The sequence below is a fragment of the Amblyomma americanum genome, chromosome 10, assembly GCF_052857255.1.
Source record: "Amblyomma americanum isolate KBUSLIRL-KWMA chromosome 10, ASM5285725v1, whole genome shotgun sequence".
Taxonomy (NCBI): Eukaryota; Metazoa; Arthropoda; class Arachnida; order Ixodida; family Ixodidae; genus Amblyomma; species Amblyomma americanum.
Window position 1 is genome coordinate 31,839,523 of NC_135506.1, and position 18,413 is coordinate 31,857,935.

At 48.5% G+C, this 18,413-nt stretch overlaps 2 protein-coding genes across 2 annotated transcripts; one reads left to right on the forward strand and one right to left on the reverse strand.

Annotated features, from left to right (window-relative positions):
- Positions 1 to 2,327: 2,327 nt before the first annotated feature.
- Positions 2,328 to 8,544, reverse strand: shtd (anaphase promoting complex subunit 1). Its single transcript, XM_077641279.1, has one exon. The coding sequence runs from the start codon at positions 8,397 to 8,399 to the stop codon at positions 2,664 to 2,666; it is 5,736 nt and encodes a 1,911-aa protein (XP_077497405.1). The 5' UTR covers positions 8,400 to 8,544; the 3' UTR covers positions 2,328 to 2,663.
- A 354-nt stretch (positions 8,545 to 8,898) lies between these two features.
- On the forward strand, positions 8,899 to 17,370 carry LOC144106218 (zinc finger CCHC-type and RNA-binding motif-containing protein 1-like). The gene is made up of 5 exons (XM_077638959.1): positions 8,899 to 9,303; positions 11,496 to 11,715; positions 13,515 to 13,606; positions 15,802 to 15,889; positions 16,716 to 17,370. The coding sequence occupies exons 1-5, from the start codon at positions 9,164 to 9,166 to the stop codon at positions 16,842 to 16,844; spliced, it is 669 nt and encodes a 222-aa protein (XP_077495085.1). The 5' UTR covers positions 8,899 to 9,163; the 3' UTR covers positions 16,845 to 17,370.
- The last annotated feature ends 1,043 nt before the right edge of the window (positions 17,371 to 18,413 follow it).

The window sequence follows — 18,413 nt, forward strand, 5'->3', positions numbered from 1 at the left end:
GCTCGCATTGACTTGAACGAGTTTCATGGAGAGAGAGCTGCATGTTATGTTGAACTACCCTGAGTAGTGTGACTGAAGGGCATTGAAGTTGGCTTGGCTTGCCTTGGTGCCCAAGCAGATTGGCGCCAAGTCAAGGCATGCCAAGCCAAGACTGGGAGAACAGGCGGAGAAAGAAAAGGGGCATTACATGGAGGAATGCCATTGTGTGTAGAGTCGATGAAGACAAAAATTTTTCACGGTACTAATCGCGGAGATAGAAATGAAAAGAAGAAAATGGAGGGACATTCTGGCTCTCGCCGAATGTGCGTATTTACACGATTGTAAGTCAACCCCCCACATCACATTTCTGAAAAAAAAAGACAGGTTGTTTACGCTTGACCTTTAATTAGAACGCGCTTATCGCCAGCTGCTATCGGCTGCAACGCGCGGGAGCGCCTGTGGGCACATTCCAAAACGAAAATTAATGTATTTGTCACTAGAACACTCGTCCACACTTGCGCCATCGTCCTCACTATAGTCAGATACAACTTAAAAGTCTGCAGTGAAGCTCCGCCCACATTCAGAACCGGCGCACAATATTCCTCCACGATAAAAACGTAATCCGTTTTTGAAACTTCTCTTGTCACCTTAACAAGAAGCTAATCAGGAGAAAAAAACTTATAAGCTTTAGAATTTTGACATTTGGTTTGTTTAATAAAGTCAAACATTAAAAAGATGATTTAGTTTAATTTTGTGACTGGCTGGCGGAGTAATACAGTACGCCGCGGACCGTGGCCTAGTGTTAACGACTGCTGTTTTTTTAAGTTGTGTCTTACTATAGCGCTGCTGTCGTGATCACTGCTGCGCTCCCGCAGCTCGTCGTCCTAACATCGTCGTGCAGCGAAATCCCGCACTTCACAAACAGCCACATCACGTGGAACCGCTGAAAATTTTGCCTCACTGCAGCTGCCACACCTGTATCACCCGTTGCGAACGTCGAACTTGCGGCCCGGCACGCAGTTCGTTTCCTCGGCGAAAGAATGGCAGCCATCGTGAATGTAACCGTGAACGAACGCCAGTCGCTTTACCGGACCCAGAGCACAAATGACGAAGCACGACTACATTAAAAAAATTGGCAGTGGCTTAGCTCGGCTATGCCAGGATACACGTAGCGAAAGGTACGTTTCCCTGGCTGAGCTTGTTTTTCGGAAACTCGAATGGTGTGATCTGACACACGACAGGCCTTCACATCCTTTTCTGTTGTTTTCCGTTGACAGACGCCTTCCATAGGCTCCATCTCGGCGGCTTTGCACCGTCTATTATGCTCGGCAGTCTGGCATCTCCGTTTGGCAAGCCGTTATTCTCTCTGCTCGGGCGTCTCCGCTGCTCTCTTTGCCTTCTTACGCTCATTCTCTCTTTATTGTTGAGTAGCCAAGTGCCAGACGACAACCTCAGGATTGGAATAGTTAATCTTCTCTTGTCTATACCGCCGTTTAGCAGCGACTGAACTCTCCTTCTATGCAGGCATGTCAAAAGCTGTGATACAACAGCCATTACATCTCGCGCATGCGACGCGCGGTTCGGGTGATAGTGCGGCGAGGCGGCGACGAACGCGGCGCAGCTGTGAGGTCTCTCTGGTTACCATATGGTACCGGCGCATGCGCACAACTGCTCATCCACGTAACGTCACGCTCGGGGTTGCGGCCGTGGCGAAGCGCACGCCGCACCTTCCTTTTCCCCGGTCGCAATGGTAACAGCACATGCGCATAGCTGGCCTCTCCCATGCGCCGCGAAATGCTCGACTGGTAGCCCAGTGTAGCTCTCGCTACAAAACTCGTGAAACACGGCCGGCAGTAGACAAATGCGTCAGAGGCAAAGAAAAACTACGCGTGAACGGCGTCAACTACCAACACTCCCCGGCGCCGCTGCGGTTCCAAGTGGGGGTGCCACCGCGACTGGAACAGCGGCCCTTCCAACAACTATCGACGCACCCTTGAGCGCCCCAAGTGCGCAGTTGAAAGTAAAAAGAAAGAGTAGAAAGCGAATGCGTTATCGGACCACCGCCGCTTATTAGCAGACGCAATCTGCGGCCATGAGTGGGGAATGGGCTGGTTTGCTGCTTATCGACAGCCACCATCCCCCGCCTCGCGCGGGGTGGTGATGCAGGTTCTGCGCATTGACATAGCAGCTGCTCAAGGCCAGCATCAAAAGTGATACGACGGAGCCGCGCAGCAAAAATGCAACCACGCTGTAGAATGCCTGATATCTTGTTTGTCTCGCCTTTATTTATGGTGCGAAGCTTTGGTTTCAATTTTAAGTCGATCCCCCCCCCCCCCCCCCCCCCCCGTTTCGGATTTTCAAATTTTGAAAAATAAGTCGACTTACAATCCTGTAAATACTTAGCCATAGCCTAGTTTAGGTAATTTTTTTAGGTTCCTTTCAAGTTTGAATTGTAAAGAGCTGACTGTACTAGTACAGCCAGCACAGTGGCAGCAGCCACAGTTATGCCCTCAACGTTGGGGCATTCCGTGCAGACACTTCTCGCTGGATTGCTCACTCAACAAAAATGTTAATTTATTAAATTAACAGAAGGAACTTGCAAACGCAATTTGCTGGTCTGCTCACTCAGAAGAAAAGAAAGTTAAATTAATAACAATTTCCCTGCAACTGTTCTGCCACCTCGTTCACAGCAGGGAGTGCAAGATCTTGTCGATGTTGGCAGACAGCAATGGATGTCCAAGGCAGAAAGCGAGAAAACTTTCAGGGTCTTTGCCACAATGCTGAGTATCTGACAGGGGATATGAAATGTTGTGCCACACCAGAAATGGAAGTGCCGCCACAGACACAGGTCCGTCTTTCAGGTACGCCTTCACGGCCTCGCTCAGCTCTTCTTTGGGAAGGCAGTCGTCAACAGCACCCATGATGCGTGCGCGCAGGGTGAGGGCAAAGGAGGTGTCAATGAGCTGCTGCTTCTGGCCCTTGCAGTGGTTGTAGTAGGCAAGCACGATCTTGGCCTGCCAAAGCGGCAGTGTCGATTCGGTGAAGTCATGGCGCGCTGTCTGGAACAAGTCGAAGAGGGTGGACAGTGTGTCTACCCTTTCACGCATGGTGCATTCTAGCAGTATGGTGCCAAAGGCGTGCTGCAGCGCTTGCTCGGAGTCACCAGAAGCACGAACCCGAAGAAAGCACTCGGTAAACTTTGAGATGACGGTGTTTTCCGAAAAGCAGGCGGATACCGTTGACCGTGATGACCAGCCGCGCAGTAGGTCCTTGATGGCGCTCTGCTCGAGGGCAGTCTTGCAGCCCGTGGGGTCTGTGGAATATGGCAGACAGCCAGCCTTATGCTTGACATTCAGCCTGCCGCGCGACATCAGCACAGATTTGAGGAGCTCCCAATTCTTGTTGCGCTTGAAGACGATCGGCCAGTAACGGGAGTCGTTCAGGGCAACGCATTCCAAAAGGTCAAGTTCTGGAAGGTGGCAGGGCGCCTTCAAAACGTACTTGCAGGGACCGTAGGCACTCGTTGGTTTAAACGAAACAGTTACGTGGCTGTACACAGCATTGCCAGTTACGGTGTCAACTGGCAGCAAGTGGCGCGGCTCAACAGCTAGCACATAGAGGTGTCGGAAGGCTTGCAGATGGTAGCGGTTGTCGCTGCTGTGGATGGGGAAACGTGGAAACAGTGAACACAGCAAAGCTGCAATGGCAATGGGGCGTGTGCTCAGGGTTAACTCCGTGCCACCGAGGAACAAAAAACCCAAGGCCATGTGGGTGGCCAGGTAAGAACCGTACAAGACATGGCTCGAAGCCTGAGTGGAGCGCCGCCGTAGGAAGCGGCAGATGCGCATGACTTCCAAGTCACCAGTGCCAGCCATGACGAGAGACAGGCTGAGAATGGCGGTGAGAAGACATGTCTCGAGAGCGTTTCGGCCCGCCTGCTCGGCCACTGGCTGCTTCTGCAGGTCTAGAAAATACATGGTGTAATGTCGAATGATGTGAAATGCCTGCGAGTTGGCAGAGCCAGCAAATTTGAGACCTAAGCAGAGGCAGGCACCTGCCAGTATGTTGCAGTAGGCCTGATTCATGGTCTCGCGGTCAACGTCCATCTCTTCTGATGCCCTTTGAAATGCACAAGTGTTCACCACGTCAGGCACATGACCCTCAATCCAGGCTTTTGTTGGGCAGACTTCAGACCAAAGAATAAGCCCAGAGGCCAGCGTCCGCAGAAGGAGAAAGTCTGGTCGAACAATGTCTAGCAGGTACTGAGTCGCAGGGACGGCCATCCAACCCGCCACTGCCGTGTTGCCACTGTTGAAGAACATCATGCCAAGAGCAAGTGTAGCTGCTGGACTAGTGACATGAACATTGACAGCATTGCCTTCCCTGATCTGGTAGCTGGGAGAGCGGAACCTTTCCCTCTGGTTTCCGGTGGGCCTCACCCGCCCTCCGACCATGTAATGGTGCAGCTGGTCGGCCATGCGCAGGTTAGAATGGTGGGACTGGGAACCTCCTTTTCCAAGCATGATCAGGCCCAAGGCAAGGCCAGCGGCTAGAGCGTAACTCTCGCGGTCAACGCAGTGATCCATCTCTGGGCCAGGAGGCCGGCCAATCTCTCCAAGAAGCGTTTCTGCCATCTGGCTGTGTCCCGACTCGGCATAGAGCAACCCTAGCCCCATGACAGACGCCACACACACCTGCGGGTGAACGTCTAGCTCTGTGGAAGTTGGTGGCAGCAGGGCCTCAATGTGGATGCTCATCAACTTGGTGCTTGCCAGATCCATGGTGCCTCGTTTTGAAGCGGCCAAGCCGAGTAGGAGGCCAATGCTGGTCAACTCATGGTTCTTTACCATGTAATCGTGGACAGCCGTGGTACTGAGGGAAGCCAAGTGGCCATTGAGACCCAGGCCCATGAGAAAGCCGGCATGCTCAATGGCAGCATCAGTGGCTGTGCTAGCTCGAGGCCTGTTGTAGGTGATCCAGCTCGAGTCCACATCACTTGCATCAGGGCAGATGCGCAGCCCAGCCGCCACACCATTGTGGAACAGCGGCCACGTGTTCATGTTGGAAGGCACTTCAATGTGGGACATGTCGACAGTGGTATTTCGGAGGGGAACCCGTCCCGTGAGGCAGAGCTTTGGAATGGGCAGTGGGTCTGTAAGAACAGGCTGGCAGGTACGCAAGGTCATGATGCCCCTGCCCACAGGAAGCGCCATGGTGCGAATGCACAGCCCATACAGGTGTCGCTCCTGTTCTTCCATGAACTCGTGGTCACTCACTTCTGGTCTCTGCTGAATGTTAATGCGCACAGGAACTGACGACTGCAGGAAACGACAAGCGTCGGCCACACGCTGGTCTTTCCTGAACTTCAACTTAAACATTTCTTGATTGAGGAGCTCAAAGCCACTCTCCTTGTCACTGAAATTTGATCCCTGCTTATCATGCACCACTGGCAGAGCCAGTTTCGCGTGACATTTCTTCTCTTTTGGTGCTGTCAGCGCTGCGAGATCCTCTCTTCCGACCAGCTGATAGGCTGCCGAATGCCAACCAAGAGCTGGGCTATCCTGACACTCAACCATGACATCTTGAAGTGGTGCAACAACTCCTGAAGGCCACCGGGAAAGCTGGGACGAGTCAATTCCCAACTTCACTAGAAGAGCAACTATCTTTGCTCCTACACTAGTTTCCTTGGAAAATGAAAATCCAAAGCTTTCAGCCATTTTCAATGGCGCTGCAGAAATATCTTGCAAAAGTTCATCAAGAACTGCATCCTCTAAAGGACAAGCAAGCACAGAGTAAAGAAGCACAACTGCTTTGAGAGTCTTTGTTGTACCAGGAATATAAAGGAATCGCGACTTGCTATCAGGATTTGACATCTTGTTAGCAATCCATGCAAATATGTTTGGCGGTGACAAAGAAAACCATGGTGGGCTACTTGGCCTACTTTCAGGATTTGATGTGCCAGACAGGACACCGAGACTTCCTATTTTTTCAGGAAAATCTTTTCTATACAGATCCTGGTATGCTTTCAAGGAGAGCTGGACAGCCAGCCTGTAGAGGAACTCGGCAAAACGAGGCAACGAGGGCCATTCAAGCACATTCAACTTTGCATCTTCGTAAACAAGATGGAGAGCAGTGAGTACACTATAGGCATGCTCCTGCAATGGGGCAACAGTGCTTGCCAAGGTATCAGCACTCGAAGCAAAGAGTGGCATCTTGGGACCTGGCTTCGGCACCCCTTTCAATGCCAGTGCCAGAGACCCACCCGACTGCTTCATCAGGTAATCCCAGTCGGCGTTGCAGCCTCCTTCATTTGATTTGGATTTCTTCACTGCCACAGGGGTACCAAGGTCAACTTCCATGCTCCCAGTCTGCTGCCAGCCGCTGCCACTAACACAGCCCACCGTGCCCAGAATGAAGACGAGAAAGGAGTTCATTTCTGTCGAAGCTGTCAAGTCGGTAGGTCCGGGTGCATTGCGAGACATGTACCACCTCATGAGCACTTGCAGACCTAGTTCTTGGGGCAGAACACTAGACAAGGCTTTCAAGCAGCGCTTCACGATCCTGTCCTTTGACATTGCAGGGAGGCTGAGCCGATAGTATGTTCCAGATGACGATTCCAGCGTGACACGATTCCTTACAGCATCCTGTAGAGATACATGATGTGATGGTGGTGGCGGTCCCGAATCTTCACCGAGCGCCTTTGCATGACGAGAGGAGGCACTCACAGACACAGGAGAAATGCTGATGTCTTCTAGCACACTGTCAGCACCAGAACTGTTGCCCGTGGTGCTGCGATGGTGCAGTGGAGAGATAGCACTACCAGGCGTACACTCAAATTCTCTCGACGGAGCAAACAGAAATGATGGCACGTGCACCTTGCACACCCTACTGGGTCCCACATAGAGAGTTAGGCTGTGGTTCAGGTCAAGCACAAGCAGCATCCTGAGAGACGGCAGGTATTGGACGTCAAGTGCTGGCACTGAGTCGCACATAGTCAGTGCAGGCCGGGCACCAGGCCTACTTAGCGTGCAACTCACAAGCTTGAGCATCTTGAGGAAACGCAAGTGGTAGCAGAGGTAGATGTTCCCAACCATGTCACGAACCACAAACGCCTTGGTCGCCCGCTCCCCTGAAGGCTGCGGCTCGCACCACAGTTGGTCGAGACAGATGTCAGGCACAGGCGGCCGGCACTCGGTCTCGTACGGGTTGAAAAAGATGTCGCTAGTCAGCCTCGTGTTCGCGGTTACGCTGCTGTCGACGCTGCTCGTCCTGAAGAGGGGCGTGCCGGCGAGCAGCGGCGACTGTGACCTGCTCAAGTATGCCATCTGTGCCAGCGGAGAATGGTTCTGAGGTCCGGAGTTCTGCGCTCGGCTCAACGATGTGCGCGGCGTACTGTGCGCCAGCAGAGGCGAGCCGCCGCAAGGCGGCGAACCGAGGCCCTGGGAAGTCGAACCGGGAGTCCGCGACGACGATCCCGGCGGCTGGCGCTGGCAGCTCGAGATCGGAGTAAGGTCAATGCTGCCCGGCGCGGTGATGTTGAACTGGTCTTCCTCCGCCGTCGTGCGGCGCACCTCCCACACGCTGTGTGCCGCCTGGCTCCGGTGGAACATGACCAACAGCGACGGCTCCTCGCACACGTACACGACTTCGGTGTCCGCGCTGCACTGCAGATACTCGAACTTGGGGATGTGGCCGTGCACCTTGGTCCGCGTCACCACAGGCGTCACTTCGTCCAGCGGGTGCAGCAGGCTGAACATCGCTGATCCGGCCGCGGAATGTTCACCGCCTGCGCCGAAAAGGCGCCGAGAGCGCGTCGCCGCTCGTGCTCGACGTTCGATCAACAGCCCGTACCGCATGGGCCACAGGCGCGAGACGACGAAGGGTATGGGCCTCGTGTAGTCACCCCCGGATCGCGAAAAACAATGCAGCGTACCGGAGTGTTCCTCGAAGAGGCACACGCAAGGGACCATTGTGTCCGGCTCCGCGTCAACGTTGGCGCCGAGGTGCCTAGCCTTGTAGTCAGACGCGAGAAAGTCGCACCACAGGGCGTCTTGAATCTTCCCGCCGATGTTAAATGTCCGAATAACCGAGCGCACGTCGCTGCCGTTGGACTTGCTCCACACCACGGTGTCCGTGGACGCGAACAGTTCTTCTTCACCGTCAGAGTCGTCGTCCTGGGACGGACTCTCGCGGAGCTTCCAGAACGGCGACGCTTTCTGCTGAGCAGTGTCATCGTCGCCGTGTTCGCTCACGCGTAGGGAGACTCCCTGAAGGGCTTCGGAGAGCTCGATGGCGTTGGCTTGGGCGGCCGAGGGAATGCTGATGATCCCCTCGTTCCGGGGCCGAACGTTGCCGGGGTGATGTTTCAAGTATTCTGAGCCAAACGGCACGAACTCCAGGGGCTCCCCCGCAGCAATCATTGCCTCTTTGTCATCCAGACTTGCGTTTGTTTAACTCGGCGGGTACCTTCGAACAAAATTTGGGCACCAAGGAGCGCTGAAGCCACCCGTTTTGAAGTCGGGCGCCGCGCATTTGAGCATAGCCCTTGTGGACGCCGCCGCCGATGATGATGATGGTGAAAAGAGTAGCGCATCCAAGAGTGCATCCAAATGTTAAGCCAGTTGCTAATTTTTATATTTTTGTGTATACCATAAATAAATTAACTTTGAATTAGTTTGAATGAGTACAGTATGAAGCAGCAGTGACAAAAAAATATTTACAGAGACCACTGATCTCACGAACATCACAAAGCATGACAAAGCTCCCGGGACAAAACATTAAGTTGAGCCGAATGTAGAATGTACTGCACTAAATTTTTAGCTCTGCGTGCTACGTGATGATGTGGAAAATGATTACAAAAACCTCTTGTGTGCTTGTTTTGATAATCATGTTCTAGCCAACAGAAAGTCAATTAACTCCAAGGCAAGCCTGCAGTGCTGTGGTGGTGTAGTAGGTTTTGCTTTTGCGTCTCCGAAGTGAAGTGAGGCAGTGTATATTCCAGTGTGCCAATACAAACAATCGGGGTTATGATTTAATCGGCTGATACATTTGTGAACATATGCTCGTAGCTGTGCGAGACGTGCGTGCCCATCTTCGTGTCATGTGGAAGCCGTGCCTTCTTTGAGCGAGGCAACCATTGTTTGAACCACGACCTTATTTGAACCGAAACGCGACCTTCTCTGTCATGAGTGCGGCCAATACGGCCAGTGCGGGTAGTGCGGGGCTCACACCGAGCAAAAGCACCGTCTACGTGAGCAACTTGCCGTTCAAACTCACGAACAATGACCTGCACCAGATCTTCGAGAAGTACGGCAAAGTTGCAAAGTGAGTACATGAATTCATTGATGAGGCCAGCGCTGTAGTACTGCGTGGTCATCCCTTGTGAAAATGCCTGCATGCAATGAAGTATACGCTGTCAGTCCTGTCTCTGAGGGATGGACACTGACTAACATCGGATTCTGCATTCGTCATTACACTGTATTAGGGCTTGCTTCAGAGACAACAGCTACAAGAAATTAGGTGCGTGTATTCTCGGGAAACGATAGGCACGGGATCGCACATACCACGGCAACACTTTCACAGCGCTTTGGTGCATTAGACACTTGTAGGCGCCTTAGGCGCTGGAGGCACTGCCTGATGAAGTTATTCAATTTGTGTGCAGTGCTGCAAGGAGAAACAACCGTTACTGTACAACTGTTTGATTTTGAATTGTAGCGCGCATTCAGACTAATGCTACATAGTGTGAGTTTCTAACAAACTTCTTGCTTTTGCTCGAGCAGGTTTTGTAACTGTTAACATCAACAGCCTTTGCTAGGTCATTTCCAGTTTACGCTCGACTTCCAATAAAAAATAGTCGTGCAGGGTGGTGAAGCTACTCATTTGACAATGGTAGCATTAAGCAGACTGGCATGCATATATTCCATCAGCTCTCCCTCTCTCTCTCTTCAGTGACAGCTGTCAATGCCATGTGTATCCTTTATGTGGCGTCATCATTGGCGCTGCAACGCATGACGACATGACAACACAGCACGCTGATTTGCCCAAATGTGAATCAATCACTGATGGGTCTGAACACAATGATGACCCTTGTGATGCCGCAATTTCCTCCTCTCCCTCCTTCCACTATATAGTTGAGATCTCAATATTAACTACTGGGAAAAGTGGTGCTGCGATAGTTCATCATTCATGGTTAGGCGCAGGAGTGCCAGGAACGCCTAGTTTCATATTTGGTTTGTGTATTTGGCTTGATTCTATTCTTGGGCATAAAACATGGGATTCTGCCCCTGCCCCGCCGCGGTGGCTCAGTGGTTAGGGCGCTCGACTACTGATGCGGAGTTCCCGGGTTCGAACCCGACCGCGGCGGCTGCGTTTTTATGGAGGAAAAACGCTAATGCGCCCGTGTGCTGTGCGATGTCAGTGCACGTTAAAGATCCCCAGGTGGTCGAAATTATTCCGGAGCCCTCCACTACGGTACCCCTTTCTTCCTTTCTTCTTTCACTCCCTCCCTTATCCCTTCCCTTACGGCGCGGTTCAGGTGTCCAATGATATATGAGACAGATACTGCGCCATTTCCTTTCCCCCCAAAACCAATTATTATTATTAATATTCTGCCCTAACAGTACAACCCTTCTCGAGGCAAGCCTTAAAGCAAGCAAGCGAATAACTTTTATTTACTCATAAATGAAGTTTTAGGAGACTGGCGGGATCATGTGTATTGGGTACCGCCCTGTTTCTTTCACAGACCCGTGCAGTGCGATACAGTGTGGCCCTTTCCTCACATGCTGAACAACTGCCTAAATATGTGGCGGGGTACATTTTACTGAGCATATACAGGCAACGATATGTGCCCATATAGAACTATGTCAATTTACAGCCTGTTCCTTAGTTAATTTAGAGTGGGGAGGTGCATAGCATCTTCTAACCCCTCTGAGGTGCTCGAGGAAGAAATGCCTGAATGTTTTCATACCAACCTAACACCACACACCAAACTTTCACTTGTGTTAATTTTATTGAATGAGTGAAAAATGCAGTATTAAAATAATATACAGAATCCGAGGTAGAATCCACGTTTCCAGCCCAGCATTAGCCAAGCCAAATCTTTCCAGCATTCCCACAATAGATGAAGTACTGTTTAAGACACTCATATAGATGATTGCACCACTTTTTCCTTTAGACAGTTTTTAGAAACCCTTTGTCCTCTGCCCCTTGTGTTGTGTCACACCAAACACCTGCTTTATATGGATGGATATGTATCTAGATGTCCATATAATTGGATATGTATGGATGGATGAATGACCATATGTGACACATGACTGCTCAACACACTCCCACCCCATACGCACTCCACATCCCAAAGGTTGAATGCTGCTACTCCCCTACTCAGATATTAGTAAACTGGAATCAGACTACTGCAGCTGCCACTGAAATTCGCTTAACCACAAGAGCAAGTGTGCAGTCAATTTTCTTAACCTGTGGCTAATCTGGGACGTCTGTGACTCTTTATCTTGGCCATGCAGGGTGACGGTCATGAAAGACAAACAGACGTGGAAGAGTAAAGGAGTGGCATTCGTGCTGTTTGTGGACAATGAATCAGCCAACAAATGTGCCAGGGCACTGGACCAGCAGCAGCTCATGGGACGCACCCTTCGAGCGAGCATTGCGAAGTACAACGGTCGGGCACCCGAGTTCATTCGCCGTAAGGAGTACAAGGACAAATCGAAATGCTTTGAGTGCGGCGTAAGTAAGAATGAATTAAGTTCTAACCGAAGCCCTCTTGTGTCCCAAAATGATGTTTTCTGTGAGAAATTGATACCATGACATGTAAGATTTGAACTTTTTGCTGCAGTGATTACTTGTTTTGGCCTCCTGTTTTTGTTACGTTCATAAGCTTGTGCCTATCAGTGGAACTAAATGACTATTTTGCAGTCAGCATCAGTGGATGGCCTTGACGTTGTCAAAACACTCTCATGTCATTTGTTTTCCAGTTTACTGTGCAAGATCATTTGGATATCATATGTCGGGTATAACGTGCCTGCAAACTTCGAGGCAGTGGCCACATCACTACCATTTTGCTAGATGCAGTTATGGTTTTGCATTCTTGTGCTGGAGGCTTTCTGACACCGTTTTCTTAACTACAAATGGGGTTATGTATCTGGTTAGGTTATATTTAGGCCCTGTAATTTTCTGGTGAAAGTTGATTTTTTGCACGCAGCCAGATTTATGAAGGTTGGGTTCAACCAGATTTCAAGATAAAAAGCCGCCTTCCTGAAAATGCGGTCATCAGGTGGCTAACTGTAAGTGAAAGCAGCGGAATGCACTGTAAAAAAAATTAAAATCTTTTGCACAGTCATGATTCACTTCAGGGTGAGTTCCAGTAGTAGTGCCTGTTAAAAGCAAGCCTCCAGAACACAGATGTTGATCTGATATAACTTATTGTTATCGTAGTATCAAGTGTTAGTTACCCTGCACTAACACCCACTACCTCTGTTCATATGGGCATTCCAAATGGGAGCTGCAGTGCTCAAAAAATACTTCAGGGGTTGGAGTGCATGCAGAGGCTTGGCACATATGGCATGAACATGAGAAAAAATGCAGCAGATGCAGATAGTCGTGTATTTTAAGAAAAGCTGTTAAGGAGTAACTATAAACAAAGAAGGTGAGCTTGGCTTGTTTGTGAAAATAAAGCTTTTCAAGTCCCGTATAAGAAGTGGGTGTGCATAGTTTTTATTTTGCTTTATTAAATGCAGTAGAATCTTTATGATACTAATTTGTAGAATTCTCCGACTTGAATGCATTGTTTACAGTGTACAGAATTTCGGATCTTCTGAACCCTCCCTTACGTCGTTACGGATGATATGAATGTGTGCGCCATGACCACACCCTTGAGCACTAAGCGCTGCCCGTATAGACTGCACTATCACTAGTCACGCTGTGCACGCGAGAAGCAGTGAGTGGCAGCTCGCACATTGCTGACATCGCAAGTAAGTGTGGGTGCGTAGCCTACACATCACCGATGTCGCAATCACCAGTCAATCTGTATGTACCACAAGTATTGAGCTGTGGCCAAACGGCTGTAAATAAATCCTGCCAGCTGCAAACAGAACTGCGTGAATGCATTTCTCATGCTTCTGCATGCTTACGGATTTTGTTCATTTTGGATGATACAAATTTTTTCGTGACCCTGTGGGATTCGTACATCGAGATTCCACTGTATGATCCTATAAAGATCTGAGTGATGGCACGATTTTCCGGGAGGCTTGACGTCATCCTGAATATCAAGTAAGGGAATTTACTTGAAAACATAAAACTCAAACTCAAGAGGTCCTAGTCTCAGCCTATTGTATACTGGAGTATTTCCGGTAATTGAATTATACCTGTAAGACACGCTTTTTACTACTATACCTATGGTGTTTTATTTAGCCCCTATGCATGTTTCTAACCTTTTTGGTGCCCCAGACCTGTAGAGGCTTTAGACGGACAGGTGCATCAAAGGATGGGGGTGTAAGTAAACGTGTGCCGTTGGTTTTACCTTGCAGGAAGAAGGTCACCTCAGCTACCGCTGTCCGCGGAACTCCTTCGGTGAGCGAGAGGCACCTCAGAAGAAGAAGAAAAGGAGGAAAGCACAGCAGTAAGAATTTCCTTTGTCGCCTAAAAATGCAAAAAGCCATGGCTTGCACCATCCTCTGTTTATTGCAAAGAGGTCATGGCAGTCCTAAAATTTTCGACCTATCGTCCGCAGCTTAATCAGCAACTTGTGGCTGTAGCTTGCATGCAGCTAATGTGATAGAGAGGTCATTAAAAAAGAAGGGGAGGGGGGGGGGGGGATTTTCAATTATGATTAGTGTGTCACAGAATAAGATGTGCGCCGCAGCTAGTATTAGATGACATGACTAGGAGGCAGATCCTTTATTTGTTCCTAGAATGCACACATTGCAAAAACCTCTGTAGACGGCATTTGCATTTTTGTGGACGGCGTGGCATTATTGCATGAAACTTTTGTCACGTTTGGTTCAGCTGCTGGCCAAAGAATCAGTGCAGGCCATTTGCTAAGCCTTCATTGTCAAGTTGAGCCACGCAGATGACTTGCGCAACGGTAGGAAACCACCCGAAACAATTTTTGAAGATTTTATAATGATGTCATGTGTGATGTGACCAAATGTCAACAGTCAAGGAAGTAAAGAAATGCATCCGAGCATAGCATAGAACGCAGTGAGGTCTAGAGACCCTGAATTCCACTCTTTCGAAGCAAGTAGTCATTGTGTGAGTCATCTTTAAGGCTCCTTCTATAACCCTGTTTACATGGAACCGACAGGACCGGGTAGAGTCAGCGTCGGGCTAGGTGACTCGCCTCTGACTCGTCCCGATTGGTGTCTACATGAACTCTGTTCAAGCGCGTATGTATCGCAGTGGCGCCTAGCGTCGAGGTTCGCAGTTATTATGCAAGCTTCCGCTTCCCGTTTTTGGCCTGCGGGTTCCCACGCGTTCGCAATGGCCGTGCCGGCTGCTGTTTTGATCATAATGCTCACTCTCCATCACTTTATTTCATGACCCTTTTGATGTCATGAATAAGCGTTCATAATGTGCTGCTCTCTGCCAAGGTTGTTCATTACCGGGCTTGTTGCCCTGCCACGTCCAGTGGTAGCTGAGATTGGCCATTTCGGCCTGCAGGTCTTTAAGCACCTCTTGATTGCGCTACTTTCTGCTATCCAGTGCCTTGCTCACTTTTTTTTTTCATTAATTAGTGCCAGAAAGCATTCCATTTCCTGGTCGGTCCTAGAAGCTCTGGTGGAAATAGCGCGGGGACTAACGGAGGCTGCCACTTTGGTCGATTGATCACATGACCGAAATCTTTCCCAGAGTTCCCTGTTACCCGACTCCCTAACTCGACTGCGTTTACATGGTATTTGGAAAGGCGGGTCAGGCGAGTTAACCCACCCCCTGCAGGCGAGTGAACTCGACTCCCTGTGCCACTTATTTTACTCGACCCGACAGCGTTTACATGAACCCAACAACTGGTTTTTTACCCGACGAGCAAACTCGACTCGACTCTATCGAGTTCATGTAGACAGGGCTTATAAGCATGCTCACCCTTCTTTTGACCAGAAAATTCAATTGTGGAATTTTATCTTTAATATTGCTCATGCTAACTCACTGTGATGTCTGTGTGTGCCAGAAACAATGGTGAGAGGTTTAAAGAAATGTTAATGTAGGAATGGGCCGACAAGAATGTTGATGGACATTCAATTCATGCAGTGCCTGAAAAACTGCATTTTTCTGCTAGTTATCTGTTTAGGCCTTATGCATAAGGGCTGAAAGATGTCCTAAATAAAAAATGTAGTTTGTCAGGCAGAGTAGTAGGTGCAAGCTAAGTTTGTTTTTGGTATGTGAGGACAGGAGCATTGCATTGGTGTAATGCCTTTTGAGCATTAAAATTTAGCATGCTTTGTCTTGTCTGGATTTTTGTATCGAGCCGCTGTACTGGGTCAGACCTTTCCCTGCAGCCTTGAGTTTTGATTCCTCCGTCTACATATTAATAACTTGCATGACACACACTAATGAGAAATGTACTGTGTTGTGTTCTTTTCTTTGTTTTTCACAGTGGATGCAAAGGCACTAACCTACAATTTGTGCGAGTGAACGCCCTACTTCTGAGCACGTGCTTGGTCCACATAATCTCATTGTTATGAAATGCCATTTCATTTGCACTCACAGTTGGAAAAGGAGATGCCCCCTCTTTTGAGCTTTTCCCAATTACTAAGCGCCAAAAGTTCTAGTGAAAAGGATATCATTAGCTCATTTCTTCTTTATTTTTTTATATTTTAGGCCCAAGGAACAAGAGACGGAATCCACAGATAGTGAGCACGATGAAGATCCAGCCCTGGAGTCGCTTCATGCAGCAATCAAGTATGAGGTACGTAGAGCGAAAAGAGACTAGCAGGTCGTGTTAGCAACATAATCTAGCCATCTTGCTTGGTTTGATATTGGTTTTAGGGCATAGGGGTTAATCAAAAGCAAGGCAGGTGTTTTAGAAATTTAACATTTGCTTGTGCACCACACATTAAGGCTGCACTGAAATGACTCAAAGGTAAGATTTATAGGCAATACTTGCAGGCAGTGACCCTCACTGCACAGTGCATTTCTTGGAACTTTCTTCAACAAAAAGAAAAAAGTGGGGGAGGCAATGGAGTTTTCCTGCGGAAAATTTCTCCCAGCTTGAGGGTCGTCTTTTTAACGAAAGCAAAGTTCAAAAACGTCCCTGCACTGTGCTATGTCATTGCACGTGAAAGAACTCCAATGGTCTAAAATAATTTGAAGCCCTCCACTGTCTCTGGCTTTCCTCATAAGAGGCACCCTTGGCATGCGAAAAGCCATTAATTATTTGTTGCAACACATAGCCACGGCACTTTGCCTTAATGTCATCAGTACCATTTCTTACAATAGTGGAAGGCTTCATGCGAACTTTGATGTGAGGAATATATCTTTTACCGGGCACTATAATTCTCATAGCATGTGCATTTGTTGTGAAACAACAGCTATGGCAAACAACTTTGATTTTGTCCTTCTGGGTAGTCTGTGTGTAGCCACTTGACTTATGCATAGATCATAATGGCAGTGAATAAATGACAAAATAGCTCGATCATGCTGTTTCCCGATATGTGTTAGTTTTTGTGGGTGAGAATTCGGAGTTTGCCAGGCCCTGAATTGCCACGTAACATTTTTCTTTTCATTGCCAACAGCAACAGCAGCGTGACCAGGAATCCCGCAGCAGCCAAGCTGAGACCGAGTCTGGCTCGGCTAGCCGTCGTCGGATTCGCCAGAGTGCATATTTCAGTGACGAGGAGGAATTTGATGAAGGAAACGGCTGATTCAGCAGCTTGCTGGATGTAATTGTTTGCCATATTTTCATCGTACTGTAAATAATCATGGAAATGGCATCTCATTTTATTGATACCGTTGTAGCCACTCAATCATCTTGAGTCGTCTTAGAAGTGGGGAATGGTGCATAAATTACTTAAGTTACAAGAATCAAGCTTTCCAAGTTCTTTTGTTTTATTGCTTTTACATGTGTTTGCATTAAAACTACCTAGTCTTGTTGTCCATGCATGTTTGCCATGTCTTTTTCTAATAAGAAGGCTTGCATGTTTGAGAGGTGTGGCTGCTGATGAAATATTGTGTTGGATGTTAAAAAGCAATGCAACACTGTTGAAATATCAGTGCTCTTTAAAACAGTGAAATTGTGCAAAAATGTCTCATATAAGCTTATAACAGAATTGCCTTGCATTGATTTTCTTCACATAATATTTCGATCTCATTTTAGGCTTTCCCACATTGTTTGACTCCTTTGATGCCAGATGTTTGGAGGCATTGTTTTCACACCATGGAATAAAGTTCGTGAAAAATTTATCTTGTATTGCCATTCCTAAATGCTGCCTGTCATCAATAGTGGCTGTTGATGCAATACATACATTAAACTTCGTCATATGGCGCATGTCTGAAGCTGATTTTGAGGCTGCACTGTGGAATTGATGGGGATGTCTGACACCTTAGAGAGTCTGTAAGAGCTGGTCTCTAACACGAAGAGGTTAAAGTACTTTCTGGTTGATTTCAGTAATGAAACTTCGGGACAATTACATAAAAAAAACGGCATGCAAGCACGATTTTCTGGCTTCTTTTAGGACAGAGAGAGAGAGAATCCTTTTAATGAAAAGCAGAGAATTTAGCCCACGTTTAAAAATTCACTGGCATGCTACTCTGCATGGGGAAGGGAATTTGAGAGGTAAAGACGGAAGGAGAGGAGTGCGAGAGAGGTTAAATTAGAGAAAGAAAAAAAGGGGGGAGAGGGGAGAACATATAATGCCTACTAAGAGACATCGGCGAGAAATGATGAGGTGCAAAGTCTGATAAATGGCCTAACAAAGTTCTGCGAGAAAAATGCATGAGAGCAACATGCTGGATGAAACTGGAGCTTGTCGAAATGTCCAATTTCCTTTATATACGCGAACAAAAAGTTGATTGCATGTCTCTGTTACCTAGGACAGGCTAAGGGACCTAAAACACTGTCTATTGTTAGATGCACTGGGGAGAGCTTTTCCATGCACTGCTCATAGTATGCACGCTCGTCGGCATACGCAGGGCACTCAAGCAAGATATGTTCCACAGATTCGATCGAGCCGCAGTTGTCTCAAAGCGGACTGTTTGTTTGACTGAAACGGTATCACAAGGCGTTTGTAAACGCAGCGCTCAGGCGAAGTCGGTGATAAAGTGTTTCCAGGTGGTGAGGAATTCTAGACGGGAGTCTTGATCTCAGATGTGTGTCGACTGAGTGAAGAAACTGGTAGTGATGTGTCGGCAAGCTCCAGAGCCGATACATAAATTCTGAAGCAAATCTTTTAGCTATTTGGAACGCATCAGATTTTGTGAAAAAGGACCGAATG

Bases quoted from the DNA above. Each gene is read 5' to 3' on its own strand.
- shtd (XM_077641279.1), bottom strand. From the start codon at position 8,399: ATGATTGCTGCGGGGGAGCCCCTGGAGTTCGTGCCGTTTGGCTCAGAA.
- LOC144106218 (XM_077638959.1), top strand. From the start codon at position 9,164: ATGAGTGCGGCCAATACGGCCAGTGCGGGTAGTGCGGGGCTCACACCG. The intron at 9,304-11,495 runs GTGAGTACATGA...TTGGCCATGCAG, and splicing joins AAGTACGGCAAAGTTGCAAA to GGTGACGGTCATGAAAGACA. The intron at 11,716-13,514 runs GTAAGTAAGAAT...TTTACCTTGCAG, and splicing joins CGAAATGCTTTGAGTGCGGC to GAAGAAGGTCACCTCAGCTA.